The 21,725-nt window shown below is 34.0% G+C and overlaps 1 protein-coding gene across 4 annotated transcripts in view; it reads right to left on the bottom strand.

Moving 5' to 3' along the window:
• The window catches only part of GABRA2 (gamma-aminobutyric acid type A receptor alpha2 subunit), a 150,717-nt gene that overhangs the window by 65,420 nt on the left and 63,572 nt on the right, over window positions 1-21,725 (bottom strand). For all 4 annotated transcript variants that reach the window (XM_010358015.2, XM_010358014.2, XM_030917098.1 and 1 more), the window contains one exon: window positions 1,938-2,158. In XM_010358015.2, coding sequence (XP_010356317.1) covers window positions 1,938-2,158 — 221 coding nt within the window. The remainder of the gene's footprint in view (window positions 1-1,937; window positions 2,159-21,725) is intronic.

The raw sequence follows: 21,725 nt of genomic DNA, 5'->3' as shown, positions 1-21,725 counted from the left end.
CACTTGAAATCTTAAGGACAAAACGTACTCTATCATTAAAAGAATGCTATTGTCTCCATTAGCTCATCAACAAACATATAGCAAAATTGATCAAAGGATTCAATATTAGTTCAGAGGAGCTCCCTTCAACATATGTGAATTCTGAATTAATACTGTATACTGCATATATATTCACAGTTATACACATAATTCTAGATATAAATACATACACATATGTATTTCCTAGAAATAACTTTGTCAAGTTTAGATTGTTGGATAAATTATAAACACAAATTACGAATGTTAAATATATATGTTTCTGTATCTACATGATTGCAACAAAGAGTAATCATAGAAAATATGATATAATTCAAACTTCCAATTATTCCATTTCATGTAAAGACAAAGTGGATATAGCAGGTACTAAATAAAATTTATAGAGAAATCTGTTATAATGAGCAAAACAAATGTGATCACAATTCGTTATGGCTTAAATTCTAAGAGAATGTTTAAATAGAACCTTAGACAATATATTCCAAAGTTCTATGTGTCCTGTGCCTGCATTTTATTTAAACCCTAAAGTTTTACTCATTGCCTTAGTTCATAGAAATGATCAACATACAAAGTCAACAGGGGCATTGCATCTGAATACATTGCAAGATCCAGAGAGAGAAACAGAGGCAGAAAGACTAACTAGCACTTCCATTTAGGCAATGAACAATTTAGTAATGAGTCCTCAAGAAATTTTTCTTTGAAGATCAAAAATAGCATAGGACTGTATTGTTGTCCCATTTTAAATAACTTTCATAACCGAAATCTAGCACTTATGAAATAATAACACATCAAATAACTGGAATATGCGTTTCTGTCTATATATAACGCTGATGTCAAATATCTGTTTTAAATCTTTTATGAAACATTTTAGCTTTAGATTCCACATAATCTTACTAGATTTGTGATTTTTTTCTTACATAATACAAGTAACTTATTTTACAAAATTAATTCATGAATATGCTTAAGATGTAATAGGTTTTAGGATCAACAACTATTCTGCAAGAAAATTTTATTAAAGTTTAAATCATATAAACAATGCTATTGGATACTTTTTGAATTACAAAATGGCAATTTCATATGGTTCAATCTAGTACATGTTTATGGTATCCAATATACTTGTAAGCCTTATTAAATAAAGCTTTCTCTCTGAATTTAAAATAGTTATTTTTTCTTCGGAGTAACTTCATAATGAAAATTAAAATACTAAATTAGCCTGGGCATGGAGGCTCACGCCTGTAATCCCAGCACTTTGGGATGCCAAGGTGGTTGGATCACCTGAGGCCAGGAATTTGGGGCCAGCCTGGCTAACATGGAGAAACATTGTCTCTACTAAAAATACAAAATTTAGCGCGGCATTGTGACACGTGCCTATAATATCAGCTATTTGGGAGGTTGAGATGGGAGAATCACTACAACCCAGGAAGCGGAGGTTGAAGTGGGTCAAGATTGCACCGCTGCACTCCAGCTTGGGCGACAGAGAAAGTCTCCGTCTCAATAAATGAATAAATGAATAAATAAATAAAGTCTTACTATGAAATAACAAACATTTTGATGGGATATCTGATAAGATATTAAAACTGTATGTTGATACAAATAAAATTCAAGTCATATTACTAAAACTATACTTAATAAAAACATCATGTGAAGAATAACCAAAAACATCAATTCATAATAATAAAGGCAATTCTTAACATTTAAAGAACTAAGATGAGACTCAAACTCATAAATACTATTTTATATAGTTTTTTTAAATCAAAACATTTGCAAAGCATATTATGGGTACTTCAATAATCTGGTAGAAAACACTCAACTTTTGCTAATACCTGGCAGCTAGATTGACTGGTTGTTTAATACATGAAAATTTCTTAGTATATAAATGCATCAAATCAAATCTAAAAACATACCTCATTGTATACAGCAGAGTCCCATCATCCTGAATTCGAAGTAACTTATTTGGCATTGTCATATTATGAGCTACTGATTTTTTCCCGTTGTGAAAAAAGGTATCTGGAGTCCAGATTTTGCTAGCCATTAAATTGTTTAGCCGAAGGATGTTCATAGGACCTTTAAATTTTAAACGTTCATCTTTCCATTTTTGTCGAAAGAAAACATCAATTGTATATTCCTGAAATAAAAAATATAATTTCTTTGAAAATAGTAAATGTTGTACACACAAGACACTATAAAATTCCAACAAAATAATATTCTAATAAATTTAAACAGAGAGCGAGCTATATTGAAAGAAAAACATTTTTAATCAGAAAAATTACTCCTTTGTCTTATCAATACATGTTGCCACATACAATGGGATAAAGTATGTCTGTGTATACTATTAGCTATATATTCCTCTGAAAAGAAAAAAATATCACTTTGGCCTCTTTTAGTTGAACAAGGTCTCAGTCAAACTGCTCCACTGCATCCTGTAGTTTAGAACTGCTTGGAGAGGGGATAAGCTTGGGCAGGGTCTGGTTGATTTATTTTAAGTAGCCTATTTCTTTTTTTTTTTTTTTTTTTTTTGAGACGGAGTCTGGCTCTGTCGCCCAGGCTGGAGTGCGGTGGCCGGATCTCAGCTCACTGCAAGCTCCACCTCCCAGGTTCACGCCATTCTCCTGCCTCCGCCTCCCAAGTAGCTGGGACTACAGGCGCCCGCCTCGTCGCCCGGCTAGTTTTTTGTATTCTTTAGTAGAGACGGGGTTTCACCGTATTAGCCAGGATGGTCTCGATCTCCTGACCTTGTGATCCGCCCGTCTCGGCCTCCCAAAGTGCTGGGATTACAGGCTTGAGCCACCGCGCCCGGCCATAAGTAGCCTATTTCAAGAAAAAATGAGTAGGCAGCTTTCCCAGTAATAAATAAATAAATAAATAAATAAATAAATAACATTTTTAAAAATTAAAAAGAAAAAAAAAAAACCCACAACACTCAAGCACACTGTCAGATCTGTATGAATCATCATCTCCTGTTGCCAAAGAAACTGTAAATTATCATATTTATTTTTTAATCCTAAAAAATGGTAAGAACATGATAACATTAGCAAGACTGTCTTAGGAGATAATTTCAATAAAGTTTATTTATGAAATTAGTTATAATACAAGCACTTTACAAGTTTTTAGAATACTTCAATTATGACTATCTTGCAGGGAAACTCCCTCATGTTAAAATGTACTTTAAAATATTGTTACAGACCCAGTAGTGATCAGGTCCTCTATTATTTTTCTCCAAATTTTAACTTAGATGAAACTCTCTTTCTCTCTCTCTCTCCTTACCTCTGTCTCTACCTTTACCCTATCTTTCTTAAGGTAATGTATACATTTTAAATGAAATACACAATGCACGATTGTAAATACTATTTACAATCCACTGGATGTTAATTTTTTTGCCAATATATGTTTGTATAAACATGCTATAAATAATTAAAATGTTCAATTACACACCTGAGATTGGAAGTTCAGAAACTGTCCTTTGAGCACAAAACCATAGTCATTACATATTTGAAAATAAACAATGCAGAGATGCCAATTTTACTAAATTAATGTTTGCAGAAAAGAACAGATTAAAAAGGCCATATACTTATCAAATAGAAAATCATTTGTACAAATCTGAATCAAATACATGAATCCCAGTGATCCCTCAAAACTTGAAACTGTGATGACACTAACAAGTGAAAATCCGAGGTAATGGCATGTGAGAAGGAAATGAACAGAGGCTCTGGGCTGTTAATCCTTAAAGGAATATTCCATAATCTTATCCACACTCACTATCATCTAGTTATCTTTTTTAATGTTTAACTCTAAACATTAAATGGAACTCTAAAATTAAAAAATAATGAACAAAGAGATGAGTCTTTGCACTCTAAGTTTCATGTAGTATTTCTTTTTTAGCTGGGATTCCTCAAATACTAGCCTAACGTGACTACATATGATTCTTGCTTACTTTTCTAGGCAAAATTAATGAATTTTAAAACTTTTTATAAGACTTCAAAATCTATATTTCATTTCCATAAGATGAGGGTATGTTTTATCTGTTTCAGAAGCTGTTGATATGACAGTCATTTTCTGGAGGTCAACCACACAGGAAATACTTAGAGTTTACAAACAGGAAGTTGCAGGTGATTTTTTTTTTTTTTTTACATTTTTAATGACATATTTTACTAATTTATTTTTGTTTTTAATAACTTCAACTTTTATTTTAGATATGGGGGCATATGTGCAGGTTTGTTACATGAGTATATTTTGTGATGCTGAAGTTTGGGACACTGTCATCCAGAGAGTTAGCATATTACCCAATAGTTAATTTTCCAACCCTTTTCCTCCTCCCTCTCTCCCCGCTCTAGTCCCCAGTGTCTATTGCTGTCATCTTTATGTCCATGAGTACCCAACGTTTAGCTCCCACTTACAAGTGAGAACACGCTTTATTTGGTTTTCTGTTACTGCATCGATTTACTTAGTATAATGGCTTCCAGCTGCATCCATGTTGCTGCAAAGCAATGATTTTGTTCTCTTTTAAGGCTTCCTAACATCCCATAGTGTACATGAACCAAATTTTCTTTATCCAATCTGTCACTGATGGGCATCTAAATTAATTCCATGTCTTTTCTATTGTGAATAGTGCTGCAATGAACATATGCATGCATGTGTCTCTTTGGTAAAACGATTCATTTTCTTTTGAGATATATAACCAGTAATGGGATTGCTGGGTTGCATGGTGGGTCTGTTTCAAGTTCTTTGAGAAATCTCCAGACTGCTTTCAACAGTGGCTGAACTAATTTACATTCCCAGCAACAGTGTGTAAGTATTCACTTTAGTCTGCATCTGTTTGTTTGTTTTTTCTAACATCTTAATAATGGCCATTATGACTGATAGAAGATAGTATCTCATTGTGGTTTTGATTTCCGTTTCTCTGATGATTGATGATGTGAAGCATTTTTTTCATCTGTTTGTTGGCTGCTTGTATGTCTTCTTTTGAGCTGTGTGTGTTCATGTCTTTTGCCCACTTTTTAATGAGGTTGTTTGCTTTTACTTGTAGAATTATTTGTTTCTTAAAAATTCTTTCCAGAATTATTATTCATCTTTGAGGTCTCACAGTGTCCCAAGGTGTGCCCTGCCAATCTATCTAACATAGTTTGAGTCTTTTTCTCCCACCCTCACCATGCAAACTCATATTATGCTCTAGGCAACTGCAACAATCCCCACTCCTTGTCATTCCTCTAATAGAGCAAGTCCTCCACCTGCCTCAGTCCCTTGAACACCTGCAAAAAAAAACATAGCCAGCTCTCTTTGTATTTCCATAGGGCTCTTCATTCTTTCAAGATCATCTATTGCAATTATACATTTGCTTCTCTGCCTCCCAAACAGCTTATAAATCCTCAAGAAAGGAACCATGGCTTTCATTTGTGCTTATTTTCTTTTTGTTTCTCAGACATACACAAGAGTGTAAAGAATATTACAGGGCCGGGCGCGGTGGCTCAAGCCTGTAATCCCAGCACTTTGGGAGGTCCGAGACGGGCGGATCACGAGGTCAGGAGATCGAGACCATCCTGGCTAACACGGTGAAACCCCGTCTCTACTAAAAAAAATACAAAAAAAAAAAAAACTAGCCGGGCGAGGTGGCAGGCGCCTATGGTCCCGGCTACTCGGGAGGCTGAGGCAGGAGAATGGCGTAAACCCGGGAGGCGGAGCTTGCAGTGAGCTGAGATCCAGCCACGGGCACTCCAGCCTGGGCGACAGAGCAAGACTCCGTCTCAGAAAAAAAAAAAAAAAAAAAAAAAAAAAAAGAATATTACAAACAACTTGTAACCATCACCTAGCAGAAATGTCATCACAAATATTGTTGAAGACCTTCCTCTTCTGTTTATCCCTTCTCAATCACAGTCCCCTTGTCCCCGAGGAAATAAGTATCTTAAGTTTAGTGTATACCATTCCCATATATGTACTTTCACATTTAGTGTGGAGAGAGAGAGAGAGAGAGAGAGAGAGCGAGCGTCACATTTTAAACATTGATATACATGTATATCATACCTTGTATATTTTTCTGATACTTGCATCTTTTAGCTACTTTGCTGAGATTTACTCATGGTAATATATCTAGCCCTCTGATTTATTTTCACTGCTTTATAGCGTTATATTGGAAGACAAGCTTCACAATATCATCATCATTTTTCGTTATCTTTTTTTCTTATTTCACCACATGATGTAATCATGTGGATTTCTCTGTTAATTAGTAACAAATAATATATGTTCATGTTTGTTAAAAATTCTGGTTTTCTCTTCTATAAATTGTCCGTTCACTTAATCTACTCAGTTTCCTTTTAGGTTGTCTGTCATTTTCTCACAAACTTATGATAATTATTTATATAGTTTCTATACTAACACTTTCTTAAAGAATATACAACTTAACAAGAATCACACTAAAGATATCCAAAATATCATAAACACATTCCCATGTTTCTTCAATGGATATAAAAGCTCTGCCTTTTACATGAAGGCCTTAAATCCATCTTGTATTATTGTGTATGATATGAGATCAGGGTCCAACTTTTTTTTCTAATAATAGAAAACTAGTTTTATTAGCACCATTTATTGACTGGTTTATTTTTTTCCCTATACATATGCAATGACATTTCTATAATATATACAGTATCCATATGGGTATGGATCTGTTTCTGATTTCTATTTTGTTTTTATTATGTACCTATCCATAGTTCAATTCCAAAGCCATTATTATAATAATTGTATATAAGGTTTAATTAACAATATTCTCTTTATTGTCCAATTGAAGCTATTTTATAATTTCCATCGTGGCTTTTCTTTTTCTTTACATAGAAAACATTTTTAACTGTGTTTTTATATTTCCAAATGTATTGGCTTCTTTCATTTATATTTCATCATTAATGTTTGATTTTACTGCAATTGTAATAAGATATCAGACATTATAAAATAATTTTTTGCAATTCATTGAACATTTAAGAGTTTTTTTGTTGTTGAACCTGACCATTTTCATCTTTTCATGATAATTCAGTTCATTTATGCCTATTGTGATTACTAATATTGGACATGTTTCCAGGCTGTATTGTTTTTAGCAGTGAATTAAAATTATAAGGATAGAAGAGATAACATATTGGACTTTACATGATCAACCAACAAAAATAAAGGAAGAACTCTAGAAAATTAAAAGAAATAATAAAAGAACACACACTAAAGCACACACAAAGTATAAGGAAAGAAAAGTATCGAGCTAAAAGAAAATGTAAAAAATATATAGAAATCAACAATATCAAACATTACTAAAAGGTAATAACAGCTTAGAAGTAGAGAGTGTAGAAGGCAGAATGCAATGAGTTGAGGAGTGAACACAGGGTACAAGTGAGTGAAGAGTAGAGTTCTCGCCTCCACTCTTGCATTTAAATGCCAGCAAAGGAAATCTAGTTTTACCAGTAAAACCTAGAGACTAGCTAATACAGGTTAGCTATTGTTGTATTTAAAAAAAAAAAAAAAACACACACACACACACACACACAAAGAAAATGCAGGAGCTTAAAATAACAACCATTTATTATTAGTTTAGAAGTCATGAAGCTGGAAGTTGGTTGATCTCACCTGAGCTCAAGTTGACCTTAGCTGAGCTTGCTCATAGTTCTCTGCGTTAGGTGGCCATTGGCTGATCTAGGCTGTCACTGTGTAGGGCTGCTGGAGCAACTCAGCTCAGCAAGAACTGTCTCTTGTCCTGCCTCACAAACCACTGGGCTAACCTGGCTTTTCTTTCTCTCGACAATGACAGAAGTACAAAAGAACAAACTCCAATGCACAAGCCCGTTCCAAGTTAGTGCTTGTGTGATATGTTTTAACAGCCCATTGGCTAAAGCAATTTACATAGTTAAATTGATGGATAATTGGTATAGTAGGTAACCCCAACTCTCAGTGAGAGGACACTACCAAATGAGATGGGAAAACATGGCTATAGGAAGGGGCAAAGAACTTGAGCCAGTATTTCATCATTGCAACCGAACATACTAGGCCTCTGTAAAAGAAAAGTAAAAGATGTTGGTGAATGAATAAAGAGTTTGAGGTCATCTGAAATTTCAATGAAAGTCACATGAGTCTAATCTCAGGGAGGCAGGTTGGTTATAACTTAGTAAATATGACTATTATCAACTGTATTTACCTAAGAAAAGAGTGAAGAGTGAACCTTTAAGTGGAAGCAGGGTAATCAGCTTAGGACAACGGCTTACAAAATAAAGTGTGTATATCCATTTGGGTGCAGGAAGAAAATATTAGAATCTCGATTTTTATGTATCACTTTAAATATAAAAAGTAAATGAAACTTTTATAAAAGATAATATATGGAACGATATAAACATTATTAAGAGTAAGAATGTAAATAAGTAAATTAAGGTCATGTTTATAAGGCATTCTATGGGAAGAGAAGCGGCAACAGGAAATGGGGAAGTGAATGCATTTGTTATCAGTGTAGTGTGATTGTGTCTAGTTAGGTGAATTTACAATACTTACTTTTGATTAAATTAGCTCTAATGAAAATAGGCAATTGGCTTCAGAAGACTACTGATAAAACACCATGGAAGAAAGTAATAATTATACAAACGAAAGTGGAAAACAAGAAAAAGAAATACAACACTCTGTCTAATATGAGCTCTATAGGAGCCAGGTTAAAAAAATAGTAAACAAACTCTAAAAAAACTCCAAAAAAAATTTATAATTATCAGTGAGGCTATTTAAAATATGGGTTTACAGGTTTACACCCACTGTTTATAGCAATAAGTTTCGTCTTAAGCACATGTTGTAATTTAAAATACTGGTCCATGATAGCATCAGACCATCATTTTAAAAACTAATAATCCAGAACACAAGGACAAATATCAAAAGTTGATGGGTGGATTTTTAAATATGAGCATCATAATTCAGTAACCAATAGTCAATGACATACTTCTTAAAGTTGAATCTATAATAGTTGTAAAGGCAAGTATTAATGTGATATAAATTTAGAATCATATCTTTTAATTGCTACAACATAATGTATTTAAGAAAAATATTAAAAACAATAAACTGCACTTAAACATTAATTACTAGAAATATAAAAATTTTAAGTGGGAACAAAAATAAATGTATTTCTTTGATAAATATAATTATTCCTTAAAATAAATATTTATTTTTAAAAGTTCACTTTAGTCCATATTTTATATTTTTATATATTAGTGTAAAATATAGGTATAGATATATAGATACATAAATATAGCTGATTAACTAGTTTTTGTATGTTTTGCTTTCTAGATTAAAAAGACAGGGAAAGAATTCATTTCAATAACATAATGTTCATCGCATAGCCACTAACTACAACAAGATTTCCAAATAATTTTCATGTGATTCCCTTAAATGCTTGTAAAATGCACACTCTAAGTATTTGAAAAGAATATTCTTGAAAAGTGCATTTAAAGTTAACTTCAGATTTTTCATGAGTACATACTAACAGAGTTATTACTTGATTTGTGTTTTATAAGGAAATTACCAAAAAAATTTAAAAAATGGTCTAACTCCTTCATACAAACTTAAAGGCTTAGATCCATGAACTGAGATTCTAAAAGAAATTAATAATAAAAGGCTGAATTACACAATGCATTGGAGAATACACATACAACTAAAGTGCAAATTTAATAAGAAACAAAAAATCACAAGGATAGATCAGCTTGCATGTATCCTATGGCTTATATACAGGAGAAGTGAGACTGACTGTTGGGTGACACTAAAGAGTTGAGAAATCCATACACTCCAAGATTTCAAAAATTCCTTACAGGAAATTTAATCAAATTTCCTACTCTCACAGATGGGATTATAGAAAAATTCAATGAATTTCCTGTTTTCAAGTTTGTTAGTGACCAAACCCAGACAAAGATGCAGTTTCCAGTCAAATGTTTTTGCCACTACTAAAAATCTCCATTTATATAGTAAACTCCTTAAGTGTTATATACATAATTTGTCCTGGAAACAAGGAAATCACTCTCTATAAGCCATTGCACAGTTTATCATATAAACTTGATTTTAAGGACACATTAACTTAATGAAGGCACCATATTGTTTACTGCCTGACTACATTATTTATGAATCAATACTTGCAGCCAATTCCTGAAGAATCTTATCCACTCACTAAAACACAACTAAATTGTAGGACTGCCCCTGGAGTGATTTCTCATTTACTTTGATTTTCTATATTTATTTAAAAATAGTAAAACTTACTACATTATACTCTTGTGGTTAATAAAGGCTAGTCTCCCTTGAGTAAATTCCAATCAGTGTGTTTCTTCTATAATGAAGAACATGTAGTCTATGAAGCAGATCTATAAACAATGTAAAAATTATCACCCTTGGAATATGCAAGAATAATGAAGCTCAAATACTTTCAGCTGGTAATCAAAGGGGGGATAGACAACAAATTTAGCACAGTATTTGCATTGCAAAAAATTGTAAAGAAAAATGAGAATCTTAAGAACAGATCAGCAAAGGGCCAATAAACTCAATTAGTACAAGCCTTATTATGCAAAGAAGTTCACATAAGCTACAGTTGCAGAACAACATAGCTACTGCACATTCAAAACATTGTGGAGGTAAGATGTTTGGACATTCTTTTTGGAACCAGGGGCCAGGTAAATTTCACTAACAAATTAGAGAATGATGCTAAAGATTCATATTCTAACAGAAAATAATTATATCTAATAAAAGTATTCAATATGATTAATAGTTATAGTAGACAGCGATTTACTTTGATATAATATGTGTCATTTAAAATTCATAACAACTTTATTGCATATGCAAAATTATCCCAATTTCACAAGTGGAAAATACTTCAAAAGCAATATTTACTTAAAAAAAAAGACAGAGAGGAAAAATTTGGTCTCAAATTCCGTGTTTCTAAATACCATGGTCTTTTCATTATACCATACATAAAACAACACTTGAAGGCAGAATGTCAGAATAAAATTTTCTTCTTTCATAGATCAATAAATAGACATTACTCATGGCTTATGAGAAGTTACAGGAAGAACTAAGTTATAGGGCTGAGACTGGAGTTTTGGAATCTCTGAAAAACTGAGGAGCCATACACACTATTATTAAATTGGACATCTATCTTATCCCATACACAAAAATCAACTCAAGGCAGACTAAAGGCCTAAATATAAGACCTGAAACTAATAAAACTCCTAGAAGAGAAGATAGGCTCTTTGACATTGTTCTTGGCATTGAGTGTTTTGAACATCATTCCAAAAGCTCAGGCAACAAATGCAAAAACAAACAAGTTGGCGTACATCAAACTAGAAATCTTCTGTACAGCAAAGGAAACAACAAAGTATGGAGGTAGTCTTATGGATTGGGAGAAAATACTTGCAGATTACATATTTGATAAGACGTTAATATCCAAAATACATAAGGAATTCACGCAACTCAATAGTTAGAGAACAACCTATGGGCAAAGAATCTGAATCAACAGTTCTCCAATAAAAACATAAAAATGGTCAATAATTATATAAAGAGGTGCTCAACATCACTAATCATCAAATAATTACAAATTAAAATCAGTATCACCTCACACCTGTTAGGACAGTTATTATCAAAAAGATAAGAGACAACAAGTGTTGGCCAGGGTGTGGATAAAAGGGAATCTGTGTACACTGTTGGTGGGGATGTAAATTGGTGCATCCATTAGGAAAAACAATATTGATATTCCTCAAAATGTTAAAAGTAGAATTACTATATGGCCCAGGAATCTTTCTGTTAGGTATATACCCAAGAGAAATGAAATAATGACCTTTAAAGATATTGGCATTCACATGCTCATTGTAGCATTATTCACAATACCCAATATACAAAAACTATCTAAGTGTCCGTCAATGCATGAATAAACTATTTAAATATGGTATATATGTACAATGAAATTCTATTCAGTTTTAGAGAAGGAGACTCCGTTATTTGCAACAACATAGATAAACATGGAGGGCATTATACTAAGTAAGATAAGTCAGACACAGAAGGAAAATACTGCATGATCTCACTTATATACGGAAAAAGGGAAGGGAGAAAGGTAGGTTGGTTGGTTGAATACATAGAATAAAATGATAGCAGTTACTGGGGTGAGATGTGAAGAGGGAAAAAAATAGGGAGGTGTCAATCAAAGGGCATAAAGCTTAGATACATAGTACGAATGTCTACAGATCTAAGGTAAAACATAAGGACTATAATTATTGTATACTGGAAATGTAAGTGCTCTTACTGTAAAAAAGAAAAAGGAAACTACGCAAGAGGATAGGTATGTTAATTTTACTTGACTGTAGTAGCCACTAACTATTATAAGTGCATTGAAATATAATGTACATCTTCAATGTGCATAATGAAAAATCTACTTTGCACAATTAAAACTAACTCAAACACAAAATCAAATAATAATAGTGATACATATTAAGTAAGAAGAAATAGATGTTAAATGCACAAATTCTCAAGTCAGATAGATCATGGTACCTGACTTTGAGCAGGGTGGCTAGCCTTTCTTTATATCAGTTGACTTATCTGTAAAATGGTAAGAAAAATAGAACTTACTTCCTAGGACTCTTGTAAGGATTTAGTGAGATAATATTTGCAAAGTTCTCAGAAAATGGTTTGGACACCAAGGATGATATTCTGGCATAAATCATCTTCAAAAGATCTTTCTCCCTCTCCCCATACTCAACAAAAGGGTGGCCAGACAAGGTAGAGACACCCAGCAATTAAAGGTCATAAAGTTCCAGAGGTGGGGGCCACACAGGATACCACAGAGAATGCCACTGGAGAAGAAGCCACCTGTGTTTTTGGTGACTGCAATAAGGAGGTCACTGAGAAGACAGCACAAGTATGTTCCATGGGAGACCCAGTATTCATCTACCAACCATACAAATAGCATATATTGCTAACAGAGAACTACAATAGAACCAGTTCAGTAAAAAGGTATATTCACCTTTTACTAATCTCCTTTACCCTTGCAACAACTTTGAAAAACACAGAAAAAGAAGAGGAAGAGTGGATCTTGGCCTGTCCCCACAGTACATCCCTTACCTGTGAAAAATGCATGGAAAAGGAGAGAACATCTAGATGGCCTAAGAGACTGATGCTGAAATTAGTCTGGACTGGACTCGTTAAGCTATAGTAGGCACTGAAGCATTGCCATAATGTGAGGAAGAGAGTTTGAAAGAATAAAATCTTGTTGATTTCAGTCTCCTGAATCTCTAAAGCCCTTGGGATGAAGTACAAACACTCTCACAGCCTCCAAGGCCCTGCACGATCTCTTCCTCTCTACCCCTCTAGCCTTGCCTACAATCATCCCCCAACACATCCACACACCTACACCCCAACACACGCACCCCTCTATGCTGCCACAATTATGACAGAAGTACGTGTCAGGCGTCTGATTTATCATGCTGCATTTTCCTATGCAAACTCACTAACCTCTGTTGATCAGTCTTCTCTATCCCCTCCCTACATCTAGACAACTTTTATTCCACACTGAGAACAAGGATCGTGACCTCGCGACCACCTTCTTCAATGCTGTGTCACCAGCATCTAAAAAACTACTTGGAACATAGGAAATAAACAATACTTTGCCTATGAATAAATGAATAAGGGGAGTCATTGTAAATTTAATGTAGTATGAAGGATACTGAGCCATAAGGTTTCTGATGAGACATAAGAAGAAAGGCATCATTAGCAGAGGCAGATGGCAGAAAAGCTCTCAGATGTCTTATGGCAGCAATCTGCAAACAACAAGCTAATCCTTAAATTCACAGGTGTCAAGTTACTTTCGTTCGTGTGTTTGCATGTGTGCATCTAGGTAACTATATTAAACTAATCACCAATATACTTTATAATTATATAAATAGTTATATTTTATAGAATAGCTGTATTTTAACTATAATAGTTATTTTAAAATATGAATAGTTACCTTTTACAGAACGTATATAGTATAATAGCGATATTTTAAAGAAAGTCAACACATACCAAAAAAGCCATGCAATTATAAGTTGTCTGGTAACAGAAAGCATCATGTTTTAAAGTATCATCTGGGCGTATCGCTATAACTTCTTGGAGGGTGATTATGATCTTCTTAGTCTTTATGGCCTTTATGGTCTGGCTCGGAATACTTTTCTAGCCTCATCTCTCCCAAAATTCCTAAGAGCGTTCTAGGCTCCAGTTATACTGAACTTTCACATTTTACTAAACAAGCTCTTTCAATTTGTGCTTAAACACTCTTTTGCATTGTGTAGCTAGTCAATCCTTATGTGTTCTTCTTAGCTATCTTTTTTTTCCCTAAAATCCATACCAAACTCTATATCTACCACCCACATCCCCTCTGATAAGACATTAATCCATAAATACTTCAATGAAAGCATTACTGTACTGTTGTAAAATGAACTATTTTCCTTAGCTGTCCTCCAATATCCTGTGAGCAATTTGAGGGCTACACTTACATATTTCAGTTCCTATCATGGTGAGAAGCACTGAGTGTATACTTAGGAAATCTTGTTGAAATGTACAGACACAAGTTATGCCTTCTAGTATCTCAGACTGCCATAAAAAATAAAAATAAAAAAGTCAGGAAGATTTTCATAAGCCTATGTACAATGTCATTTAAAAAATACTATGAACGTCATGTGGGGGAGCACAGGGATAAAGAGGACTGACGACTTGGAATAACCTAGAAAGAAATCAGAAAACAAATGAAATTTGAACTTGGTTTTGACTAAATAAAATACCTCCAGTTGGCAAAGAAGGAGGTAAGCATAACAAGAACAGGAAAAAACATGTGCACGGCCAGAGAGTTGTTAAATATAATGACATGTTCAGGGAACAGTGAGAAGTTCAATGCCTTCTTTAAAAATAAAAGTCTCACTGATAGTTATAATGCCGTACAGCTACTGCCCTCCGTCTCGCCTCCTCTCTTCAACCACGCTGCTTAAAAATGTTACCTCCACTCTTTCTCCATTTCCTCACCTCCCACTTGCCTCCACCCACTGCAATCTGGTTGCTTTTACCACAATCAGCAAATACTTCTGTTTTTAATCTAATGACATATTTAAAAACCTTTTCTTGATTTTACCACAATAGATGACACAATGTTCGCTCCCTACTTTTGTAATGCTCTCTTGTACTGGTATTCTTAAAGTCACATTTTCCTGGTACTCTGAGAAACCATTGCTAAAATCCTCATCATGGGATGTGAGACCTTCGATGCCTGTCAGCTATCTACATGTACTGATATCCCCTAGAAAATATACGGTAGTAGGACCAATGGATAATATTTATTAATCTTAATCTAGGCATACAAGTTCTTTGTGGCTTTCCCAAAGACAGTCTCGAAACTTGAAACCTAGGACAAAAAACACACAACCCCTGAAATTTTTATTTAAAAAAATCACTTCATGTTCAGAAATCACAGTTGTTTATTATTATTGTTTTTCTTTTGTCAACATTTATTTTTGGTTCAGAGGGTATCTGTGCAGGTTTGTTACACGACTAGTTTGCATGTTGCTGTGGTATGACATACAAATTATTTTGCCACCCGGGTAGTGAACATAGTATCCATAGGTAGTTTTTCAACCCTCCCCCTCCCTCTCCCTCAAATAAGCTTCAGTGTCTATTGTTCCTATCTTTGTGTCTATGTGTACTTGATGTTTAGCTCCCACTTACAAGTGAAAACGTATCATATTTGGATTTCTGTTCCTGTATTGATTTGTTTAGGAAAATGACCTCCAGTTGCATCCATGTTACTGCAAAGGACATAATTTTATTATTTTTTATGGCTGCATAGTTTTCCAAGGTGTATATAGACCACATTTTCTTTATGCAGTCCACCACTGATGAGTATCTAGGTTGATTCCATGTATTTGCTATTGTGAATAGTGCTGCAATGAACATACAAGTGCATATGTCTTTTTGGTAGAACAATTGATATTCTGCTAAAAAGCTGAATAGTAATAAGCATATAGTATATAGTAATAAGCTTACTGGGTCATATAGTAGTTCTGCTTTACGTTCTTTCTGAAATCTCCAAACTGCTTTCCACAGCAACTAACCTAATTTACATTCCCACCAGCAGTGTATAAGCACTCCCTTTTCTCCGCAACTCTGCCAACATGTTATCTTTTTTACGTTTTATAATTGCCATCTGACTGAGGTGAGACGGTCCCTCATTGTGGTTTTGATTTGCATTTCTCTAATGATTAATGATGCCGAACATTTTTCATATGCTTGTTGCCTACATGTGTGTCATTTTAAGAAATGTCCTTTCATGTCATTTTTCCATTTTTAAATGGGAATGTTTGTTTTTCACTTAAATTCTTTATAGTTCTGGATATTAGACCTTTGTCGGATGTATAGTTCAAAAATAATTTCTCCTATTCTGTAGGTTGTCTGTTTTCTCTGTTAATAGTTCCTTTTCCCATGAAGAAGCTTTTTAGTTTAGTTAGGTCCCAGTCATCTATTTTTGTTTTTATTATAATTGCTTTTAGGGACTACAACACGAAATTGTTGCCAAGGCCTAGGTTCAGAATGGCATTTCCTAAGTTTTCTTCTAGGATTCTTATAGTTTTGGGTCTTACATTTAAGTCTTTAATCCATCTTGAGTTGATTTTTGTATATTGTGAAAAGAAGGGTCCAGTCTGAATCTTCTGCATATGGCTAGCCAGTTATCCTAGCACCACCTATTGAATAAGGAGTCCTTTCCCCATTGCTTGCTTTTGTTGACTTTGTCAAAGATCAGCTAGCTGTAAGTGTGTGGCTTTATTTCTGGGTTCTTTAGCCTGTTCCATTGATCTACATGTTTTTGTACCAGTACCATGCTGTTTTGGTTACTGTAGCCTTGTAGGGTAGTTTGAATCTGGGTAGTGTGATGCCTCCAGCTTTGTTCTTTTGCATAGGTTTGCTTTGGCTATTCAGGCTCTTTCTTTGGCTCCCTGTGAATTTTGGAATATTTGAATTTGTTTTCTAATTATGTTAAAAATTATATTGATAGTTTGATAGGAATAAATCTTATTTAGTTTTTACAAAAGAATGGGGAGAGTGGTAGGGAATACTACTTTGTGACCTTAGAAAACCAAGAGAGCTATGACTGGATGCACTAAGTTCCTACAACACTCCTTCTCCAAGAAAGGTAATGAATGAAGTCAAACTACTTTTACCTGTACCCTTCTGGAACTGTTTCCCCACCCCTTAGGTGATGTTTTACTGTACACAAAATACATGGGTTCATACAGTTACCCAGCTACGAAATAAGCCATCTCACCTTAACTCTACAGAATCCCATTTTGGCAGAGGGCTGTAGCACACATATCTGACGAGAGCACAGCACTGCATCTGATAAGGAATAAGACAGTGGTCTCTGCTTTTTTTTTTTTTTTTTTTTGGATCAAAGCACAGTTTAGCTCAGAAAATGGGACCACCCTTCATTTTGACAGATACCCACAGTTGCTCCTTCTCAGTCTCCTCTTCCATTTTTTGTCCTCTTTCTGTCCTTTAAATATTGGTGTTCTAGAGTTTCTGTGAAAGTAAAATGGCCACTTCACTCTAATCTCTTTCCTTGTAAAATTTTATATATGTCTATGGTTTCAACCACCATTATATGGCCCCCGAGCTATCTATACTCCAAGCTTCTCTGTTGGGCTCCAGATCTACGCCTGCTACCTAGACATCTCCAATTAAAATTTCAAACTTAACATGTGTAAAACATAAATGTTCATCCCCCAGCAACAAAACAAAAACAAACAAAACTTCTCCTACTGTGTTCCATATCCCAGTGAACAGTACCACTTTTCACCCAATTCCTCAAGATGTCATTCTATACTTCTTCCACCCCTACATCCAACAGATCAACAATTCTACCCCACAAAGAACTTTTGATTCTTTTCAATGCTCTCCATCTTCAGTTCCACTGCCCTGGGCCAATCCACATTAATCTCTTGCCTGTAATAAAACAGCTTTCTAACTAGTCTTCCTTTTCCCAATCCTTTAGTATAAATTATTGAACCATAGAACTCTTACTCTGCCACATACCCTCTACCTTCCTCCACCTCTTCATCAGTCTTATAATAGATTTGTGCTTCCTTTAGCATAAAGTCGAATACCTTATCATGTTAAAATACAGACTTTCATGTTCTACAAATAGTAAATATTAGTCTATAGATCATAGGAAGATCCCAGGAAACAACTATCTTAAAAAATAATTCAGATGGTTACAATCCAAGTACCTGTAAATCACATTTTGGGGAATATTATTATAAATTCTAGGAGGGTGTTGAAAAATATTTGATGAACAAATGAATGTTCCCAGTGTCTATTTTCTAACTTTCCAAAATGTCAATAACCTTACAGCAACCAGCTTCTACATGCTGACTTTAAAGGGAGTAAACATTATTAATTTACTTTTGATACAAAGAATTTGCCATGTTCATCACAGGTTTTCTTAATGAACCACATTTACAAATGACAACCTCTGATAAAGAGGAACAGATTAAGTTCAGTGTCAATTTTGACCAGATATTAAATCTCACAACTCTCTAAACTTCCTTGATGTTAACTACTGAACTATACAATATCCCAGTACCTTCTGCAGATTCTAAGAGATAATGCACTCTGTGTTTTTATAGAGAAGAAAAGTATTATCTGGAAAAATCAACATAATCAATAAACCAAGGTCATATTTACCACACTGCCTGCTTCTTAGCCTAATGGTAAACTCTGTATCAGATATCTCAAGATTACTTCAAAGTTTTCATTGTCCAAGCTCTAACCCTAACACTTCACAATAGACAACCATTTGAACTGAGGTTCTTAGTCTAGGTTTAGGTTAAATAATTGGTAATCATAACACTTATACCTTAATAATATGCACACACAGTGAAAATGTTTACTAATATAAGAAAAGACATCCTATAGAAACCAAGGAAAAAGGGAAAAAACAGTACAGTAAGTTAGAAAGTGCTAAAATATACATGCCTACTACAACCTTGGTCAATTGTCAGCTACTAGCACATTTCAAAAATTAATTACCTCCTTATGAATTTCAAAATGTTGAAATAAAATATTTTTAACTTAGTTGCAGAAACTGTAAGTATAATCTTTAATTATAATTTAGATCTACAACATTTTTGGGACAATTACACTAGTTAATGATTCCAAGAAAGCAATGTGTGTGTGTGTGTATGTGTGTGTGTGTGTGTGTGTGTTTGCATATTTTTTTGGTTCTTAATTCTTTTTGCTATGCTGCTTTTTTTCTCTCAGGCTAATGTCATAACAAATCTACATCACTGACCTGAATAAAAGAAATTAGGAATTTAGGTTTTGCTACTGACTATGCTCACTGATTAGAAATAAAAGTGTATAAGCTAAGCTACTAAAAGTAAAACTAAATTTGTTCTTTACTTTTGTTCTTTATTAAAAAATTGCTTATGTAAGATATTCATTAGATATTGCCACATCCACTTTGACTTGTAGGTAATACTATGTCTACGTTTTCCCTTCCCATTATAACATTCTTTTTTATTTAGAGTGTCACAGCCACGTCTCATTGCTCAAGCTATTTATTGCTCCATCCATACTAAACATAAATTCAAACTTTGCCTCCTTACTTACCTTGATTTCCAGTAAAACTAGTATCAACATGGAAATCATTCATTTTGATCATCATGAAGACCAAATTGTTTCTCTCCATAAAATGTATATATATATATATTTTTTTTTTTTAATTGAGCACCATCTTCCCTAATAGACTTACAATGTGAGTAAAAGGATGTATTTGTATGTGTCTGTGTTACTTGTGTCTATAGGCTATTCAACTTTAATTTTTCCCAGCTGCATCTTTCTTCTCTAGATTTGGACAAATATCAACAGTACCTGTTCAGTGATCAAAGTATCTCCTGGTCCTCAATTAACATCTTCCCTGTATTACACATTATTCATATTTCAGCTATCTGTGTATTGCCTCTCAACTCCAAATCCACCCTTCTTTCATTTCCTTTGTGATACCTGATGGATCCTATAAATACTGCTCCTCTGCCAGCTCACACAATGTCAGGCTTTGTCAATAGAGGGTGCTGGAGGGACACTCCAATGTAGTCAAAAGAGAAGGGAGCTTTTCTTTCTTGGTCTCTTTCTGGGTCACGTGCATTGTCATTTTTTTGGCACAGCTTCAAAGGACTGACATGCTGTGAGTTTTCAGCCCATGCAGAATATTTCTGTAGACCAGCTTCAGCATATACCCTCACATATTTCTTCACCACCAGTAGCTGCATGTTCCTGTAGCAGCAGCACCCCTCCAGTGAGGTCAGAATTCACAGATCTTAGGGGGAAAGGGTGCTCTTTCAAGCCCTCAGTTTCTTCCTGATTCTAGAAGTGGTGACACTGCAACCCTAGAAGTAGATGTTCTGTCTGCATTTGTTAATTCTGTATTGCTTGGAATCTTCTTTTATCCACGTTTTAAAATGAATTTAACTGCCTTTTATTAGTTAATAATTCTTTATATCAGATTTTCCCTATGATGTTTTATGACTGGACTGTGTTTACATAGTATGCTCCCATTTGGTAGGTTTGTGATTAACTAGACTTCCTCTAAAACAACTGTTGGCAAGCCTGACTAAATGAGGTAAATAAAGACAGAAATAAAGTAGAAAATCTGACAAGAGCAGAGCAATCTCACAGAAATTTTTTAGGCTAGATGCATTAAGGGAAATGTATTACTAGAGAAAACGTCTAGGGCCTTCAAGATTTTCAAAAACGTACTAAGATGCTGAATATGCATTCCATTTTTGAGAATATATCTATATTTGGGTGTGCATACACACACTTACTCACACACACATGTATTCTGAAATATAAAAAGAAAACTAAAAAATCAAAGTAAGTGATTTTTTCTTTAAATGTTATCAACTGAAATTCCACTCAATGCAACCTATATTGGTAGTGTGAGTATATTTTAATGTTTACTATAACTTGTAGTAGAATCCCCCCAAATAAGAAAGCATTATCTTGAGTCTGCTAAAAAATTTTAAAGTTCTCGGGTTCAATTTACTGATGAAACACAACTGCTTTTAGTTCAGTTCAGACATAAAGGAGCTAAATGTGTTCCATTGCTAATGACTATATATCTAACATCAACTACCAATTTTTTGAATATGTTAGTGATCCCAAAGAATGGTCACAACAAGGAGAGGTAGAAAATTAATCTAATCCATTATCGCCACTGGAAAACAAATGACTTTGTACATTTTGGCAAACAAGTATGATGTGAGTTTGTGTAAAATCCCCAAAAATCAAACATGTCTTGCTAGAAACATATATGTTTGCATTTATGTATGTGTATATGCATATATATATATATAGAGAGAGAGAGAGAGAGATGTTTTAGCTAAAATAATTCACTTTGCAAAAAAAAAGCTAAAATTTCAATGCAGTAACTGCTACTATTGAAATTTACAACATGAAAAAAATCTACAATATTGAAAATGTACTGATATTTGGGAGTCATATCATTTGTCTTTCTGCTTTGACTGATAATAAGACACAAATTAACCATATGTAAGAGTCATAATTTATATAATATGCTAATTTCTCAATGTAGTAGTTAACAAAATTCTGACTTTACTTGATTTTTGATAGAAGTTAGGTATTTATTT

Source organism: Rhinopithecus roxellana, chromosome 2, assembly GCF_007565055.1.
Source record: "Rhinopithecus roxellana isolate Shanxi Qingling chromosome 2, ASM756505v1, whole genome shotgun sequence".
In the NCBI taxonomy this organism is placed as follows: Eukaryota; Metazoa; Chordata; class Mammalia; order Primates; family Cercopithecidae; genus Rhinopithecus; species Rhinopithecus roxellana.
The sequence above is the reverse complement of the archived record's forward strand: the minus strand, read 5'-3'. Positions and strand labels throughout refer to the sequence as shown.